This window comes from Amphiura filiformis, chromosome 20 (assembly GCF_039555335.1).
Source record: "Amphiura filiformis chromosome 20, Afil_fr2py, whole genome shotgun sequence".
In the NCBI taxonomy this organism is placed as follows: domain Eukaryota; kingdom Metazoa; phylum Echinodermata; class Ophiuroidea; order Amphilepidida; family Amphiuridae; genus Amphiura; species Amphiura filiformis.
The window spans coordinates 4,807,408-4,826,657 of NC_092647.1; the positions used below are offsets into that span (position 1 = coordinate 4,807,408).

The 19,250-nt window shown below is 34.4% G+C and overlaps 1 protein-coding gene across 1 annotated transcript in view; it reads left to right on the top strand.

The window, feature by feature from the left end:
• The window catches only part of LOC140142574 (uncharacterized), a 116,357-nt gene that overhangs the window by 38,808 nt on the left and 58,299 nt on the right, over nucleotides 1–19,250 (top strand). Inside the window, exon 2 of the mRNA XM_072164568.1 lies at nucleotides 2,124–2,230. Coding sequence (XP_072020669.1) covers nucleotides 2,124–2,230 — 107 coding nt within the window. The remainder of the gene's footprint in view (nucleotides 1–2,123; nucleotides 2,231–19,250) is intronic.

Here is a 19,250-nt window from a genome sequence, read left to right on the forward strand (position 1 = left end):
ACACACAAATCTAGTTGTTGATATTATTCGGGAAAATTTGAAAAAAATATTAATGTCAGAAATGTAATAACAAAAACTAGAAGTATCGCGCTGGTTTGGAAACACATAGTCTCCTCCGCAGCCAGTTTGGTTACGCGTATAACCAAACTGGCTGCGGAGGAGACTACTATTCATATAGTGACGTTATCAGTCTGCTGCATTGGAAATTAATTTTTCCAATACTAGGCTTGTTTGCAGTAATTTTAAAGTATTTTTCCTGCTGATTTCAGTCATGAAATTTTGTATTTCTGACATTTTTGAAATTTTAAAACAAAATTTAAAACTTGAAACCCGCTGATCTGGGCCTTTCCGTGTATAAATAAAATTTGAATTGAAAAAAAATTGAAACCCGCGTGGAGAGAGTTAAAGACAAAATACATTTTTCATGAAGATGTAATATCTCTATTTCAGTATACTTATTACGACTCGTGATTGACAGAAGCTTTCAATTTATTTTCAACATTTTGAAGTGCTCTATCGTACGCCATGACCTGTATAGTTTGGCCTGAAACATATACATTAACCCGAACCATTAATCACGTAAAAAACCTTATCGATTGTACTCGTAGTATAATAATAATGGAGCCCCTCATTCAGGTAATATCACTTGAAATTCACACCCCCGGTGTGGAAGATGACGGTCATGTCTTCCATAGGGGTGTATGGATTTCAACTAGAATAGCCCAATTATAGTTATCTGAATTCTAAAGTTGTTTTCGTACTCATTTATCAAAAACTACGGCAAGCAATAATATAGTAATCATAATTACACTCTTCCATATTTGGAATGCAACTATTAAATATTAATTTAGAAATCATTTGTTGAAAGCCTCTTTTCAAAGGACTGAGTACATATTTAAAATTAGATGGTATCAAGCGGAGAAGTATTGAAAGGGACATATTAATCTTAATTCGAAACGCGAATATTAATCCGCCAGCCAACCTTATGTCTGCGATAATAGGACATTAGAGCGGAAACTATAACATGCTTATCTATTTTGGTGTCAAGATCTCGAAGACAAGAGGATATTCTCAGTCAGTACTTTGCCTGCACGGTGAATCAGAGTTCATTATTTTTCTGTTGTCAACAAGACAGGATGAAGTGGAATCTCCTCGGCAGTGGAGGACCGACTGCAAAGTATTAAAGACAGATGAAATATGCATTATAAAATCCTTGAAAATGTAAATTTATTATACCCTCTGATGCAAAAGTACTTATATAACACTTATCTGGTAAGAGTGATCATTCAATCTGTCTTTTTTCTACGGCAAAAGGTGCTTACATTGTTTAACGCGGATGTCGATTGCAGACGACAAATTTCAATTTCAGAATTGTACATTTTCATGACCATATTTGGAATCAGCATGAAAAATGCATTAAAATGAGTACAAACAAGCCTAGTATTGGTTCAGTGGTTCTTAAGATAGCTCTTGATATTTTGAGAAAATATCTCAAAACGTGGACATTTTATGTTGAAGTCCATATGGCTAGCACGCAGAGCATTAAATACTGGGTATATGTTAATCGAATACAACGACCTATATACATGTTAGTAATTAGATGCAAAAATTAAAATAATTTACAGGGTAATAATGTTTATTTGCGATCCGCCTAATGTTGCGTCGCTGTAATTATTGTTGCGATTATCTTATCGATCCCAAAACTATAAATCAGAAGTTTTGACAGCATAGCTAATTTTACCAGTGATTACTGTGGAATGAATACTCGTGTGAAAGGAATTTAGGGAAACACAACAAAAGAGCTGAAACGAAATGTTAATATTATAAAAAGAATATACACAATCCTGAAATGAAACCAACAAACTGGAGCAGAAGAAGACGAAGAAGAAGTAAAAGGGAGAAACTAGATAATGAAAAGTAAATAACTGCGGTTTGAGAAGAAAAAAAAAACAAATATAAAAAAGATAGTAAAAAAGTAGCAAGGCGAAAAGGGGAAAGAATATTGAAGAATGCAGAAAGAAATATTGGTGGGTTAACAAAACATGCGGTAAAGTGAAGTTATACAATTGTTTATAAGAGCAACATTTTCACCTAATTTATTCTCTTTACGATTTTTACAATAGGATTGCTATGGACACAAAAATATTGCTAATTGTAGCTGCAGTAATGTGCTGTCTCATATCAGATGCACATGGTACAAATGTACGGAGAGCCACAACCGGAGATAAAGGTAAGCGTTTGATGCTATTGACTCACATCTAAACCTGGAAACATGGATGCTTTTACTCCACTCTGTGCCGTAGATAACGTTGTAAATGTCGTTATTTGTCGTCATAACTTTCATTCTGTTTTTCGTCCGTCTTCCATCGTGTTTTTCATTTTGACTTTCTATTTTTTTTTTTCCTTTCAACATAGCTTAGTTCTTTACTTTCTTTGTATAACCATCTCTGTTTGACTTTTATACTGTTTTTGTGTCGTTTTTACTGGACTTTTTCTTCTTAGTTGGTACTTTTTTGTGTTAGCTATTTTTATTTTTCACTTATTTGTTATATTTGTCTCTTTTTTGGCAATTAGTGTCATTTCTGCTCATCCTTAATGTTGTTCCTTCTGGTTCCTTTTGTAATGTTAAGAAGATTTCAAATTGTTGCTTATTCGGTGGTTCTATTTCGTATTATTTTGTATGCTTAGGTTTCCTGGTATTAACAATATATACTTTTTTTATTTGTTATACTGTTATTATTTTAGTGTTTATAAATATAGATATAGATTATTGACAGGCTTTTAAAGACCGCTGTAAACAATATCCAAACCTTGTCTTGAGTGACATCTCTATTAAGATCTGAAATTCATATGTCTTCAAGGAAAACAACGTAGGTCCATGCCTATATAATACTTCATACTAAAAATTGTTACTTCTGGTCCCTTTTGCAATGTTAATGTGATTTCAAATTGTTGCTTATTCGGTGTTTTTATTTCATAACTATTTTTATAAGTTTTCTAGCTGGTATCAACAATACTTTGACCATGTCAGTTGCATTCTTTTAACAAATCATTTTTATATTTATTATGTGCTACTACTTTGGTGTTTATTATTGAGGATATTGACGGGCTTTAAAGGCTACTGAAAACAATAACCATAACCTTGTCTTGAGTGACATTTCTATTAAGATCTAAAGTTCATATGTCTGCAAAGTAAACAATTTATATAATAACTCCATCAGATACACAAATTAATATCTCTCATAAGGCCATAAAAAGTACCGACATTGCTTTAAACCACAACATATCTACAAAGGACTCAAGGGGCAAACTCTACCGATACTGTGATGGTGTAGATATTACACGTTCCCCATTTTCGTAGTACGATTGAAGTGTTTGAAGAACAAATAATATTACATTACATAGAAAACGAACTTTCTTGCAAATGTTATAAAAAGTTTCTTTTTATCTTTTTCAGTTTCTTTCCTTTTTTTCCGTTAAAAAATCCCCACAATTTTTGACTGGTATAAATTTGATATGGACTTAAAATAAACCTATATTGACCATTTGCACGGTCATCTAAAAACGAAGTGATTGTTGTGTGTGCGTACGCCTGTCAAACGCTTGCTTTAAATACCGCGTACGCCATTCAAAAGCCAGAAGAAAAGCGCGAGATATTAAAAATGCTCTTTTGGGGCATGCTTTTGCAAAGAGCGAATAACACGTCATCTTTATCTTATCTACAAGTATCAGAAAGTGTTACAGCCAGCTTTTTTGAAGGCTTACTATGTCGAAGGTTTGCAATGTCAAAACATAAGGTTCACTATGTGGATTATGAAATAAGATTCGCAATGTCGAATCCAATACTAACCCTTGCCCTAACCGTGACGTTTAACACAACCCTAACTCTAACCATAATCCTAACCCTAACCCTAACCCTAGTCCTAACCCCAACCCTAAACCTATTTCATATGTGACATAGCAAACCTGAATTTCGACATAGCGAAGCTTCGAAGTTGGAGGACCCCTCTGAATGTTTCATACAAACACTTGCGATCTCTTACTAGGATGTATGATATTAATGTCATGATAGCTTTAATTATAGAAATAATTATGTCTCTCAACCCGCTCGGCTTAAGCTTTATGGAAATGTATGAACTATGCCTAAATATAACGTGACTTATGGTTCTGTCGCTAAGCAGTCTGGCCTCGTGATGAATAATTAAAAAAGGCGTGATTAAGGCGTGATAATATACGTGATTGAACTTTTATCTTTAAGTACTGGTATCAGAATTAAATTAAAGTAAAGCACCTGACCTTTAAATTGGTCGTTCTTGAGCATAAAAACTTATAAATATTTTTCTACCATTCAAAATGAGATGGAATTTACGTCATATGGAGAGTAGACAGTTTTGATAATGATGAACATGTAAGTGAATGTCACGAACAAAAATAAAACTGAATATGAATGAGAATAAATAACGAAATGTCTGTCCTTCATTTACCTTTTCATCTCTTTCTCCTCCGACGTGACTCTTGCTTTCTCTCCCCCTCTGCCCCTTAACTTAATATTCATATTCGTGTTTTATTTTTTCTTTCGCTCTCTCACTTTTAAATGCTCACGTTCTCACTCTATCTCTCTGCGTATATTGTATTCATATTCTTATCTGAAAAACTTTTGGGCCCCATTTCAAATTTTACAGGCATTAAACCTGCAACTTATTTTTGAAATTACCGACTATTTAAATATTTCAATCTACAAGAACAGGAACAAGAACCTAGAAGTTGTACATCATTTTCTGGCATACTTATAAACATTTCGGAAATTCAAAATAGCCTTTGCGATTAAAATGCTGATGATGTGTAGTTAATGCGCATATCCGGCGTCAATGCGAACGTTGAAATGCGCAGTAAAGATGTGCGCAGCAATGACGTCATCAAGGTTTCAATCACCAAGCCTTTCGTGATTTTGCGATGGTTTACTGCGCGTAAATGTTAAGACTTTGTATTTGATGTTGTGCAATGAAAGGCCGTTACAAACCATCGGCTCTCATTTGACATTATTGCCTTTGTATTTTACAGGCATTGACCTGCAACTTATTTTTGAAAGAGGAAAATCTGAGCAAACATTGTTGTTTATTCAGCCAGAAAATCTTTTTTGTTTGATGTCTTGGCAGAAAACATTTGTTTTTATCAAAGGATATTAATCAAGTCTGTCCCTGTCCATTCGCTCGTTATTTCTTGCATTGGTATTAGTATAGCCGCTAGTTCCTTCGCAACTAGCAGAATAAAACATTTAATTGAAATGTCTAGAGGAAAACGTCTTATAAAATACCTTTTCAGTGAAAATGTCGTATTTATTTCTTATTAGTATTATTAATATTACAAACTATTAACAATTTACGGCTTGTTTGCTATTTTATTGTGAGAGAAAATATTCATTATGAATGGGACCATTCAGAACGAACGTTGAACTTCCTTGTAAAGAAAAATAAAAAAATCGGATTGGGTACCCATGGATTTCTATTCTAAACTTGCTTTCAGCCATCCCTATTATTTAATATAGTTATGAATAGCTGAATTGGTAAGCTTCTTTTATTATTGAAAAAGCTATAACAATATTTTGCAACGTATTGAATCGAAAGGATTGACAATATTCTAATAAAGTTATATTTTACAAACTGCAGCTAGAATTCGGTAATGTTTTTTTTTCTCTCTGTGGGGGTGGTTTTTTTTGTTGCTTTTTTGCTGGTTTTATTTATTTGTTGTTGTGGTGGTGGGTGTGTTGGGGTGGGTGAAGGTGGTGCGGTGCTGTGTAAGAATTGGGGGTGTGCATATGTCATTTACTGCGAAGTGAAAACACACATCAAACCTTGCATTTCAATTATCTTAAAATCTTATTTTTTAGTAGAAACATGTCAAATTTTTCAAGGGAAACTCATCAAAATCAAAATCTCATCAAAATAACAAGAAACTCATCAAATTTGATAAGATTGCCTTGTCATTAAAAACATTTAATAGTTTTCTTCTTAAAAATGACCATACCTATAAATTTTAGTAGTTTGTCTCAAATTATGCATTGTCTGACTTCAAACGAAGTCTTGCTTCAGTAATAAGGATCACGCAACGCCGCGGCGCGCCGTTCATAAATGGACTCTCCCAAAGGGTGTTTGCGATGGGAAAAGATAACAAACATCAAGCATCAAGGTTAGGGTCTTCGTATTTTATTTTGACATCTAGGTAAGATGAAGTTTAGGGAAATACCCAGAAAATATCGATTTATTTTGCAATAGAGAGATATCAGTTGATTATTTGCCTTGAGGTAAGATGAATCGTGTAATTTGAGAAAATATCGTGATTGGAATCAGAGCACAGCCATTTCATATCCTCGTGGATTGACTCGCGGTTAGTGTTACCTATAACCCGTTGGCTTTGTCATTTTTATACGTATACAAATTGCTCTAGGTTTTTAGACGAAGTAATAATGCTTTTAAAAGTTGATATTATAGAAAATATCAATCAGAAGAATAACCTGTTGTACGTGAGAGTTTTAGGGAATTGTTTGAGGGTGGAATTTCATTAAACTATGATCCAATTACATTTCTATTGGCATGACATTCAGTGAGCTTTATGAATGTTAATGATTTAATGTAACCCTTAAGAAGGGGACATGACAGAAGCAAAAAACCCGTTTCTTTTGTGCCATAGCTTACAAAATTACTGGACGTTGGCATATTAAAAAAAAACGTTTTCCCACTGTTTTAAGTATCATGTTACTTCTCAAAAAATAAAATAAATTATATCTTAACGTACGAATTCCAATTTTCATTTACATTTTTAACTCTCAAGTGGTTTAGAGCACGGATAACCATGAAAATGATGGATTAAAGCAAGTGGGTATATTAATTTACGTAATCGTCTACATTTTATTTTTGCTTGGTCCACACTTTGTTTAATAGTAACGATTATCTTGTTGTTGTTTTTCTTTTTGCAAGCAGAGGATCTTCCATTGCGTGTCATGATAAACATCACGTTTCAAGGCTGACCCAAATATATTAATTTGACTGAATGTACTTCGCTTTCAACGACCGATTAATATCTGACAAATAAGTATCGTTTGTTCTTTTTCGCAAATAAGTTCATCAGGATTGTCAATGAAATAAATATAGCAAATTTCTTCTTAGCAAATCCAGAATTAGATGTTACATACCTGTATGGCACCAGACTGAAAGAACATAAAAGTGAAGCAGAAAAGGCTTCAAAGAAAGCCTTCACTAGATCTCAGAGACAGGCCTCCATTACAGGGGAGGATAACAAATCGGCAATAACTGATCATGTTTCTGAGGAAAACCATGTTATTGGATGGGAACAGTCAGAAATAAAGGACAGAGAACAGAACAGAAATAAGAGATATATCAAGGAAGCCATCTGGATAAGAAAGAAGGGGGCCAAAACACTCAACAGAGACCAAGGGAACTACTATTTATGACCAAGTCCTAAAACAAACAGCGCCACCAACGTCCGCTCCGCCAGGAAGCAGCCGTCGAGGTGCAGGAATTGCACTCAATTTGAGAAAGTGCTAAGTGTTAGCACGAAGCTGTCATTGATCGAGGTATGTAACATCTAATCCTGGATTTGCTAAGAAGAAATTTGCTATATTTATTTGCTCTTTTTGTTTCTTAATTCAAAAGGTACGCATATAAACCATCTTAAAGTATAAAATAACGTAGTTTAACTCGCCTGAACTTTAATACATCTCAAGTTTACTATGCATACGTGCCACCTTGAGAAGGGATTGAAACTTTCCCAAGAGCTCACTCTCGGACTTAAGTCATCCACTGGATTCTACGTTGGATGCCTTGGATACCATATACCATACCCAGTGGGCACAGGTTAGGATTTCGACGTTGAATCAACGTTGATACAACGTCGAAGTTTCAACCTAACCTGATTTCAACCTGATTTCAACCTAGAGGTTATCGTATCAACTATCGATTTCAACTAAATTCTAGGTTGAAATCGGGTTGAAATCAGGTTGATTCAACGTAATTTCAACGTGATTTCAACGTGATTTCAACGTCAGGTGTGCCCACTGGGTAAGTATTATGTTGAATGTTTTGTTTCTACATAACACTCTATAGGACTAAAATTTGTATACATATTAATTGTCTGGAGTCATTGAAAACAAACCGAATCTTCATAAAATATATTACGAAAACATCACCACATTGCACCACACTTTTTAAATGTATTCAAAATCAAAGAACCTTCGCAGTCATGAATAGCTCTCCCGAATTTTTGTGCTAGCGTAAGAAAAGAAGAAAAATAAGAATAGCAATAAGAAAGGCTACTCTCAAATATCCGTGATTTTCTTGGAAGTGGAGTTCATCAGAAACTTTCTGTAGGTTCTATTAATATCTAGTAGTAGAGAGTGCGTTGGCGAATAAATAAGTTTACAAACATATGTGTTTATTGACGTCACAGATAAGGAAAATACTCGGATAAACTGGACGTTGACGCCTTTCATTTATACCTTTTCACTGCAAACATTATTAATAATATAACAGTTACTCATGAATATCTAATTTTAATGCCAGCAACATTATAACGTAAGTAATTGTGCCTAAACTATTGATGTAAATGTCTTCGAAAATATATTCCTTTACATGATAACATTTCAAATGATATGCCAATTGTCAACCAAAATGTGTATTTGTCAAATTTTAAAAATGTATGATAATGTATAGAATTGCAGATTCATACGTAGTGGTAATAACAATGAAAATTATTAATTTAAACTCCAACACTACTTATTTATTTCGCTTTTACCGGGAGCGCTTTCGAAGAACTTCCTCGTCATCAGCCGATGTTGTTACGCGCTCGTGAAAAGAAAGATCCAACTCACAGGAAACTGTGTCCGAGTCCGCTAGTAGGGCCTTCACTGTCACCTTGCCTTACATAGAAGGCACCTCTGAATGTCTCCGTAGAGCGTTCAACACAGTAGGTGTGCCAACTGCATTTAAACCCCATCAGACATTACGTCAGACCTTGGTCTCCCCGAACGACAAGGTAGACAAGTTGAAACAGTCAGGAACAGTCTATAAAATATTATTGCATGTGCAGATTGTCACGCCACATACATCGGTGAGTGAGTCGGGCAGGAAGCTAGAAAAGCGACTTGCGGAACACAAGTCGAAAGCGGCTGGCTCTAAATCGGTTTTACAAGGACATGTAAAATTGAGCAAAACACGCACCAAATAGACTGGGACAACGTAAAAGTACTGGAGAAAGAAACAAAAGAATATCCCAGGAGGGTCCTGGAAGCTATCCAGATCAAGAAGCATGGACCTTCATTGAATCGAGACGCAGGATTGGAATTAGATCCTGTGTGGGACAACTTGATCAAACCCAGCGGCACCAGGGGCAGGAAACTTCCGAATTTGATGACGTAATCAAGTGTGATGTCACCTGATCAGGCCGGTCTCTAGCCGCGTTTCCAAGAAAACATCAGAGCTAACAACATCGGCTGATGACGAGGAAGTTCCTCGAAACAAGTTTACATTAATAAGTTTCATATAATAATGTGTTATAATATTATTGACGGCGTTCCACAAGTATTGATTCTGAGGCCACTACTCTTATAATTTAAATAATAATGAAGAAAGGAGACGGCCTATATGCTTCACTCTGGCATGGCGTAAGACAATGAGAGACACAATAAATATATGCGAGGATCGGAAATAAATGATGCAAGCCCAAGATTTTAAATAGACTTTATGAAGCTCGGTAACGCAGCCGTATTTGATTATTTTTTCCTCTACTAGGATTCTTCCCCTATGTCTCTGAGTGCGATCATCTCTGCCATTTTCATATTATCATACCTTGTTTTTCACGACTTAATGTTTTGCATGTGCATTTTTCCGTGATCTTAGCTATCTGCTGGCCGTACTGGTCTTCTTCTTTTATTTTGATACGTGTATTTAAATTACACTGATTATTGAATCAATAATTGAATCAATTTCATCCATACGGTCTTCTTATCTATTGTCTTATTGTCTCTATTAATAACATGAAAAACATTAAGTAGTTTCAATGTTATTTCTTGTGTCTTATTAAGGAAATAAAGTTGAATGAATTGACAAATTAATTAAATATATATATATTACCTTTACTAATTGATACATGTCAATGTATAATTAGTATCAACAGACACAGGAGGAGGATAATGAAGTGTCAACAGACACACATACAAACCAATACATTAACAATGAGAGAAGGAGGGCGGTTCAATGAGGAAATATGAAGAAGAATTGAGGGAATAGAGAGCGAAGAGCATGAAGAAAATGTGAGAAATAGAAGAGCAAAAAAAGGAAAAGAGAAGAAAACTAAATTATAGGAAACAAAAAAAAATATTAGGGAAAGTGAACATTAGGAAGGCAATTTTTGTTTACAAAAAAAAAAAAAAAAAAAAAGTAAACACGCAAAAGAAGGAAGACGATTGAGTGGCAATAAAAATGTATCGCTTCATATTGGTTCGCATATATGTTATGTTTATGTTTGGAGTGACCCTAATCCCGATGTGATCTGATTTTATAAAGCACCTCCAGTTATTTGATAATGTCAATTTCTTTGGATGGTTTCGTTCGTGACCAACTGGAAATTAATCAGCTTTTAGTTTGTGTTCGTCGTTTTTGGCCAATATTTAATTTTCTTACCAATTTGCAATGGACATGTCCTCAATTCATCTAAGCACGTTTTATAACTGGTTTGTCTCTTGCTATGTGCACCGTTGGGAACAAACATTTTTAATACATGTAAATACCCACAAGTGTTACACCCGAATTATTAAGTGGCGTACTGGATGAACAAAAGCAACATTTGTACGGTATTTGTGTGGAACATGAGCGCACATTAGACACATCAAATTGCATTCTCGATACGAGGAATATCCTTTTGATATCAAATAAATTTGATTTTTTTTAAATTCGTGAAGTAATACAAAAATTGATATTTTGATATTCTTTAAGAACATCAACTGAGTCAGCCAGGATGTCGCGAAACTACCAACTTATATATACTCATTTCGATGTGGCAGGTTACATTTTGTTGTTTTGTAAACGAAAAAAAAGAGGTGATTTTGCGAATGTTGTTGCACCCTTGTCGGACCTTAATGAATTGACCGTGTATTTACCATGGACACACTGTATAATTTCAACGGGTAACCTTTCAAAATGGTAAAAACACCTTTCAAAATAGTAACCATCCAAAATAGTAAAAACAAAATGCCTCTGTTTTAATAAACTGCTTTAACATCCGAAATCGCGTAAAACTACCAAATAAAGTAGAATAGCGAAAAGGTCACCTTAATGTACTATACACGGCGTACATTCGGATATTTGGGTATTTTATATAACGTAAGATATAATTTTTTATTTTCGTATAATAAGTAATATACAAACAAACAATCACGCTCGGTGTTTGGGTTACTAACCGTATCAATTACACTTCACTCTTGCCAGATATCAATCCAAAAACACTGAAATGGCGTCATTTATGCAGCGTTGCTTCAGCTGAAATTCCGTGAGAGTATCTGACTAAAATAGCTTGATGAATGAAAGTGATAAGTCTTGATCTGAAATACTTTCAAAAATACAGACACCTGTCCCCATAATAATAAATCCTGCTTATTAAACTGCTACATTGAACCAAAAAATATCAAATTCAATCATGCAAGTGATCAAATTGTAAGATTTTTGATATATGTAACTTGATAAATCTAAAATCCTGTCGTCTGCCTGATAGTATTCATAACCTGTAGTCTGATGTTCTCTTTTCGCGCCTTTTGTGTTTATAGGTGCGTGAGAAAGCATTTTGTAGGTACACCCGTTAGGTCAGTCAACTTGAAGTAATGTACCAGATTGTATCTTTAATTGTAAAAAGAAATATACCATGCAATGTAAACCAGGAAGTACGGAGCCGTGTGATTTTACAAGTGCACTTACGATGTTAACTATTTGGGTTTTTTTTAATGCGAGACGTGTTAGTTACGTTGCTTTATTAAATTAAAAATAAAATACACTGAACAGTTGAAAGATACATTTGCTGCTGTTATAGTCAACAGAATTGTGTTTATGTGCAAAGATCGTTATGATGATACGTTGATATTATGTTCGTGTATGATTAAAACTGTCTCACATCAGATGAAGATATAGCTAAGCTTTTTCATGCAGGCTTTGACCTACCTTGACCTAAGGCGTCGGCACGGATGCTGATGCACTCTGCCTTGCCATCTGATCCATGGTGAATCCATGCCATACCACTCTGTCTTTGGCCATTCTTCCTGCTGCTGCTATGGAGGTGATATTTTTAGCTAAGCAGTCTGTTTTGATAGTGTCCATCCATCTTTTGGGAGGTCTTCCACGTGGTCTTTTCCCATGTACATTGCCCTCTATCACAATTTTGGGGTATCTGTCATTTCGCATTCGCTGAATGTGGCCAAAGAAGCGGATCCTTTTTTGGGTGATTTTATCAATGATTGTGTTGTTCAGTCCAAGTGTGTCCCGTATTATGGTGTTGCGTATTCTGTCCAGTCGTGATACGCCCATGATCTTTCTCAAGCACATCATTTCAAAGACTAGGAGTCGATTTTCGTCTTCTTTCTTGATGGTCCAGGTTTCGGCTCCATACATTAGGATGGATAGTACTAGGACTCTGTATAGTTCAATTTTGGTGGCCTGTTGAATGTCCTTGGCATTCCATATGCTATGAAGTCTTTGGACCGCTCCTAGAGCTTTTCCTATTCTTTAGGCTTTATAACTAATTAAATACTACTATTAAACTGAAAACGTATCCACCAAGGTTTTAGCCTATTGATTTAGTAGCAGTGTATGGGTTGCTTCTCAATACTTATATACAATCAACATATTCCGTACGCAAGATTGATGGCAATAACGTATTGGCCAAGAATACAAAAAACATACCATAAGTTATAGAATGAATAAGAATATTTGCTAATTATTAAAGTTTATGTGGCTTTTTGTTTCAATTTTTTTCAGGTTTGATATCGACAATGATTTTTGAAAGTTTTGCCATCAAACTTGATTCTGATCCAGATCGGGATTGTGTTTGATATCAGTGTTATTTCAATTATTTATCATATCAATACTGTAGAATAACATTTCGTTCAGGCATAGCTTGAGCACTCGAAATGCGGGTAAGACAAAAATGCATTTTCCAAACTGCTACATGTATATTCAAACCTTAAATCAGGTGTTGGCGGATGCGATATCGCCATTTTTGACGTCGCCATTGGATAAACACATAATCATGAAATATGTGGTGCCAAAGCAAAATGATATTACTCTAAAACCGTTGGGGTACGACAATGTACCCCACTGTAAGTATGTTGTATTTCAATTTATAACTGCTAACCGTCTATGTTGAATAGACTTGTATTTTCGCCAGCCTCGCCCGTCACGTGTCGCGTGTCCTATACCGCCTGCCTTAAATAACGACAAACTAAAACAGAAACTAATTAAATGTAGCATAATACTTATCAATTGTGTACTACAACATAATACATTACACAGACGGTTGCTTAAGAAGGTTAAAATACATACAATGAAACCAATGTAACTTAGCACAAACCTGTTGCTTTCTTGTTTTACCGAGTATTAATTTCGCCCAACATATGTATATCTTAAAGTCTAGCTTCAGTAATAAGGATCACGCAACGCCATATATAAATTGCCTCTCCCAAAGGGTGTTTGCGTTGGGAAAAGATAACAAACATCAAGCATCAAGGTTAGGGTCTTCGTATTTTATTTTGACAGCTAGGTACGAATAAGTTTAGGGAAATACCCAGGAAAATCGCTTTGCTTTGTAACAGAGAGGAATAAGTTGATTATTTGCCTTGAGGTACGATGAATCGTGTAATTTGAGAAAATATCGTGATTGGAATCAGAGCACAGTCATTTCATATCCTCGTGGATTGACTCGCGGTTAGTGTTACCTATAACCCGTTGGCTTTTGTTATTTCATACCTATACAAAATGATCCAAGTTTTTAGACGAAGTAATAATGCTTTTAAAAGTTGATAATAGAAAATATCAATCAGAAGAATAACCTGTTGTACGTGCGAGTTTTAGGGAATTGTTTGAGGGTGTAATTTCATTAAATTATGATCCAATTACATTTCTATTGGCATGACATTCAGTGAGCTTTATGAATGTTAATGATTTAATGTAACCCTTAAGGAGATGACATGACAAAAACATGCTACTTTAAATGGAGGAATAAATTAATATTTACTATTGGTGTGGCAATATTACAGTTGCTTTTGTAACATAAATTACAAAATTGTTGGATGTTGGAAAATTAAAAAAAAACACGTTTTTATCAGCTTTAATTACCATTGCAAAAGAAGTAAAACAAATTATATCTTAAAGTATGAGTTCCGATTCTCAATGACCCTTTTAAAGGTTGGTATTAACCCTGGAATTATGGAAACTTTTGGGCATCACAACTGTTAAATTGTTGGTTTAAAGTATTTTTAAGTATATTTAAAATTCATCTGTGAGGTCAAATTTTGGCAAAATTGCCCAGTTTTTGAGAAAATACCAAAACAACAACAACAACAACAACAACAACAACAACGTTTTTTTGACCCAATGTTTTTGACCTTAAAAACTGACGGATCAAAACAAGTAGGTATATTAATTTACATAATCATCTACATTGTCTTTTTGTGTGGGCCACACTTTTTTTATAGTGACAATAATCTTGGTTTTTCCTTTGCAAACCAGAAGTAACAAAATACGTATTCTCGTTATGTGTTGATAAACATCTCATTTCAAGGCTGGCCCAAATAGATTCATATGACTACATTTTACTTCGCTTTCAGCGACCGATTAATATCTGACAAATAAGATATTGCAGTTTTCAGTTTTCGTCTCTTAATCCAAAAGGTACCCGTATCAATAATCTTAAGTATAAAATAATGTAGGTTAACTTATAAGCTTTAATACATCTCTACTATGCATACGTGACACCTTGAAAGGGGATTGAAAGAGAGATGATTTCCACAGCAAGAACTCACACTCGGACTATCTAAGTTTCGCGGACGGTGACGTGACTTAGGAGGCATCACATACTGGTCTATCTCGAGATTTGCTATATTTCACATACAGAACTACTTTAGGGTAGTTTTAAGCAATATTGCATACGTAAATATAATTCATGATTCCACTTAAATAAATCTGTTAACTATGTGCTTTAATCAAAAACAACTTTCATAGAAATCCAGAGTCAAATTAAATTATAAAAAGGTAAACTTAATACGGAGATTGTCAATTGCAATTTTTTAGAAATGCGCGTTTTTTCGAGATATATCAGTATGTGAAGTAGGTATTTTGTACAAACCATAAATAATTCAAATTTAACATTTTATAACTAATTATTTAGGAAAAATGAGCTCTGTAATTTGTTGAATTGGAAGAGCTCCATAAAAAAGAACTATTATACCAATTTTCTCAGAAAAGTAAAAATTCAAGATAGACCAATACCCGACGATATGTACATATATACTGTAAGACATGTACAACTGGAAGTGTTTCTTTTTAAGTGTTACATACATGAGCTCTCTAATAGATTTTTAAAAATAAATCTGTCTTTTAACATCAGACAGTAGAATTTAACTAAATTTATATAAGAATAGAACACCACTTTCGAACTAAGCTATTAGAATGGATAAAGTACTCATACAAAAATATTCAAGGTCATGGATACACTTCCGCAGACAATTAAAAAAAATATCTATGCGTACGATAATCTCTGTTATTGCCATTTTATCACAGCTTTTTATAATTTAATATTTTGTAGCTGCATTATTAGTGATATGTATGCCATCTTCAGGGCTTGATTGTTTTCTACTGCAATCAATTTCATCCGCTTCATCATTGTGCTCAATGTCTTAATGGTTAAACGTTATATTTTGTGTATAATTATGAAAATAAAGTTGAATATCACTTGAAAAAACAATTGTGAAAGTGAGAATCTAACTGACCACTTGTAGTCCTAATATGTGGGGCATTTTGGTGGCCTAGGGTGAAATCAGACCCTAATTGTAATGTGCTAAAGGTGAAATTTACATCTACTCATATGTTACTCACTCACCATTTTCCTGTGAAGCAACGATTCTCAATATGTGGCTTTAAGAATATAAGAATTAGTGATAAACCAAACATTACAGTCATTGATGAAGCGTCAGGAGACACAGAAACACGCAAATGGACGATGAAAATATTTTGCAACATTGCAAGTTTTTTAGATTTCATATAATTCTCTGGTTTCTTATTATTTTAGATGTTCATTTTTTAAACAAGTTACTCGGGAAGTGGAAGGCCATACACGTTTGAGCAATCACTAGGTTCACTTTAATGTATTCGCCCTAGTAAAGGTTATGGATACAATCGTATTTCTTTTTGATTGAATTGCTTGATCACATCACATATCGTTGTGATGTTAAACCAAAAATTGCCCCGCGTTTGTGTAATTGATTATATTTCAGTTATAAATCTGACCCTTGTAGGACCTTATTGAATTGACCCTTCGTTATATTAACCATTGAAACACTTTATTATTCAACTTGTAACCTTCCCCAAAGTAGATAGCTCGAAGATGTTCAATTTTTCTTACTTACCAACCAAGTAAATAAAGAACAAAAGTGTCAGTATTTATTATTTCACCAAAAGTCAATGTGACACACATGGTGTACATTTTGCGTACAGAAGATAATTATATGTAGCATACAAACAATCATAAAACATCCAGTGTTTGGGTTACTATACCACATCCATTACAAGGCATTCTCGCCAGATGCAATGTTGATTCAGTTGAAATTTTCGACTTTCTGAAACAGCTCGGTACAATGAAATGGATAAACTTTGAAAGCACCTGCCTTCATAAATGAATCCTGCTAATCGATCTGCTACATTATACCAAAAAATATCAAATTCAATCATTCAAGTGTCAAATCGTAAGATTTTTGATATAATGTTATTTGATAAATCTAAAATCCTGTAGCCTGATGTTGGTTTTCGCCCCTTGTGTGTTTATAGGTGCGTGAGAAAAGCATTTTGTAGATACAACCGTTAGGTCAGTCAACTTGAAGCAATGTCCTAGATAATATCTTTAATTGTAAAAAGAAATATATCATGCAGTGTAAACCAGGAAGCACGGAGCCGTGTGATTTTACAAGTGCACTTACGATGTTAACTATTTCTGACTGCTAGACGTGTTAGTTACGTTTCTTTATTAAATTTGAAATACACTGAAGAGTGGAAAGATACATTTACTGCCCTTATAGTCAACATAATTGTGTTTGTGTGTAAACATTGTTATGAATGATACGTTAATATCATGATTAGTTTTGACATGCACAATGCATTTCAAGGTCATGGCATCAAACTTGTTTTGGTAAAGCTAAAAGAAAAAGTTAATAGATAACAGCATAAGAACGTCAACAGCCTACCAAGGTAAAATGTAACAAGGCTATATTTTTGTAAAATGTATGGGCCACCGATTCCATTAAAAGCCTTGACATTTTTGTGTGGGTTGGAAATATCCTTGCTACTATAGTTTGGCTATTCCCGATTGTATGAATACATTAGCTACTCCATTTGAAAATCATCCTCCCTCAGTGAAAGGTGCTTAATGTGCTCATTCCATTTGAAATTCGTACTACCCCAGTGGAAGATATTATCAAAATCTTCCACAGGGGTAGTGTGCATTTTAAATGGAATAGCCCAATTTGTGACATGCTCCCACAAAAATGAACGTAAAATTACAAACTGGTAGTTTTGAGATCCACTGGCTGCTCTGAGTTGACGTTCTTTTTAAACTTTTAATGAGCACCTGTACAAGACAGTCGTGTGGGACATTCTGAAAGAGTAAGTAAGTAAGTAGTAGTAATGTCCTTTGTGAATGGGTCCCAACTAGCACAAAGGCGCATTCACGAAAGACACAGTACTGGTTTGTACAGATGCAGGTCAAACAAGGAATATCAATTCTTCAACAAGGAGGTTTCAAACTTGCACATTTTCTTAAGCTTACCATACCAAATTCGATTATTTGCAGCACAATAGAAAAGCAATCGCATTTAACTATGTTGTATGAGATCTGCATTTTCAGTAAATCAGAATATATCAACGTTAGGTATCTTAATGCAATGATGCGTACTATTCTATTTACTCTCAAATTGAGGAAACTACTATTCTTTAATTTATCCTGAACGGAATACTGGTTTTTTTTTACAAGAACGGCTTCTTCACATGCACTTCAACAAATCCCATACTGATACTTCAGTCGTCAGCAGTACGCGACTTTGATTTGACCACGCAGTAAGCCGCGTAATTGACATTATGCAAGGGACGACCCAGTTCATTAGTTTAATAACCAGCGCTCCGTGATAGTGTAGAGCAATTGCAGCATCACTTAAATGAATCAGAGAGATACTTTGACCAGGCAGCCGTAGGGATGTAAAGAAAGAGGAAATCCGTTCTGCTTATTCCATCTGGAGGAAATAGACAAAGGAATGGGAGCATTTTTTTCATAACTATTATTTCTAGTATCGTCATTCTTGATGCAGCATAATTCTCATGTTTTATTAAAGATATAAGTACTTTTACGTAGAAGATGAAAGTTTTTTTCTGAAGGCAATTTGAAGTATAATGTGAAATTTATTCCTGAATTTCTAAATTTCCGAATTCCCCGAATGTCATGCAAAATTAACCAAGGAGAAGTTCTCAGGAATGTGATTTAAACGTTGTTTCAGTCATTCAATTTAAATCCATCATTAAAGATTCGCTAAGTCAAGAAATCTTTTTTGTTTTGCTATTTGTTCAAGTATGGGTGTATTTAAAAAAACTGATAAACGACATGCTGGAGAAAAGAAAAACAAGTCTAATAACCATGGTCATGCTGCTTTCGTCTTCTTTTTTAAATTTTCAGTGTCTTTCAGAAGGCGAACCTGATATCGGAAATAGCTCATTGTTTGCACATCAAACTTCCCAAATACTCATACAAAGTGAAAGAAAAAAAAACGCAAAAAGGATAAGCAGTTGAATTCACAGAAGCCTACGGCCTAAGAACAATTCAAATTATATACCAACACTAGTATTGATATCGAATTAAATCCATTAAAAACTAACGTCATGCATTTTTCAAATCTTATCCTTGATATTCACATATATTCTGTCAGCTACAGCTTTCTA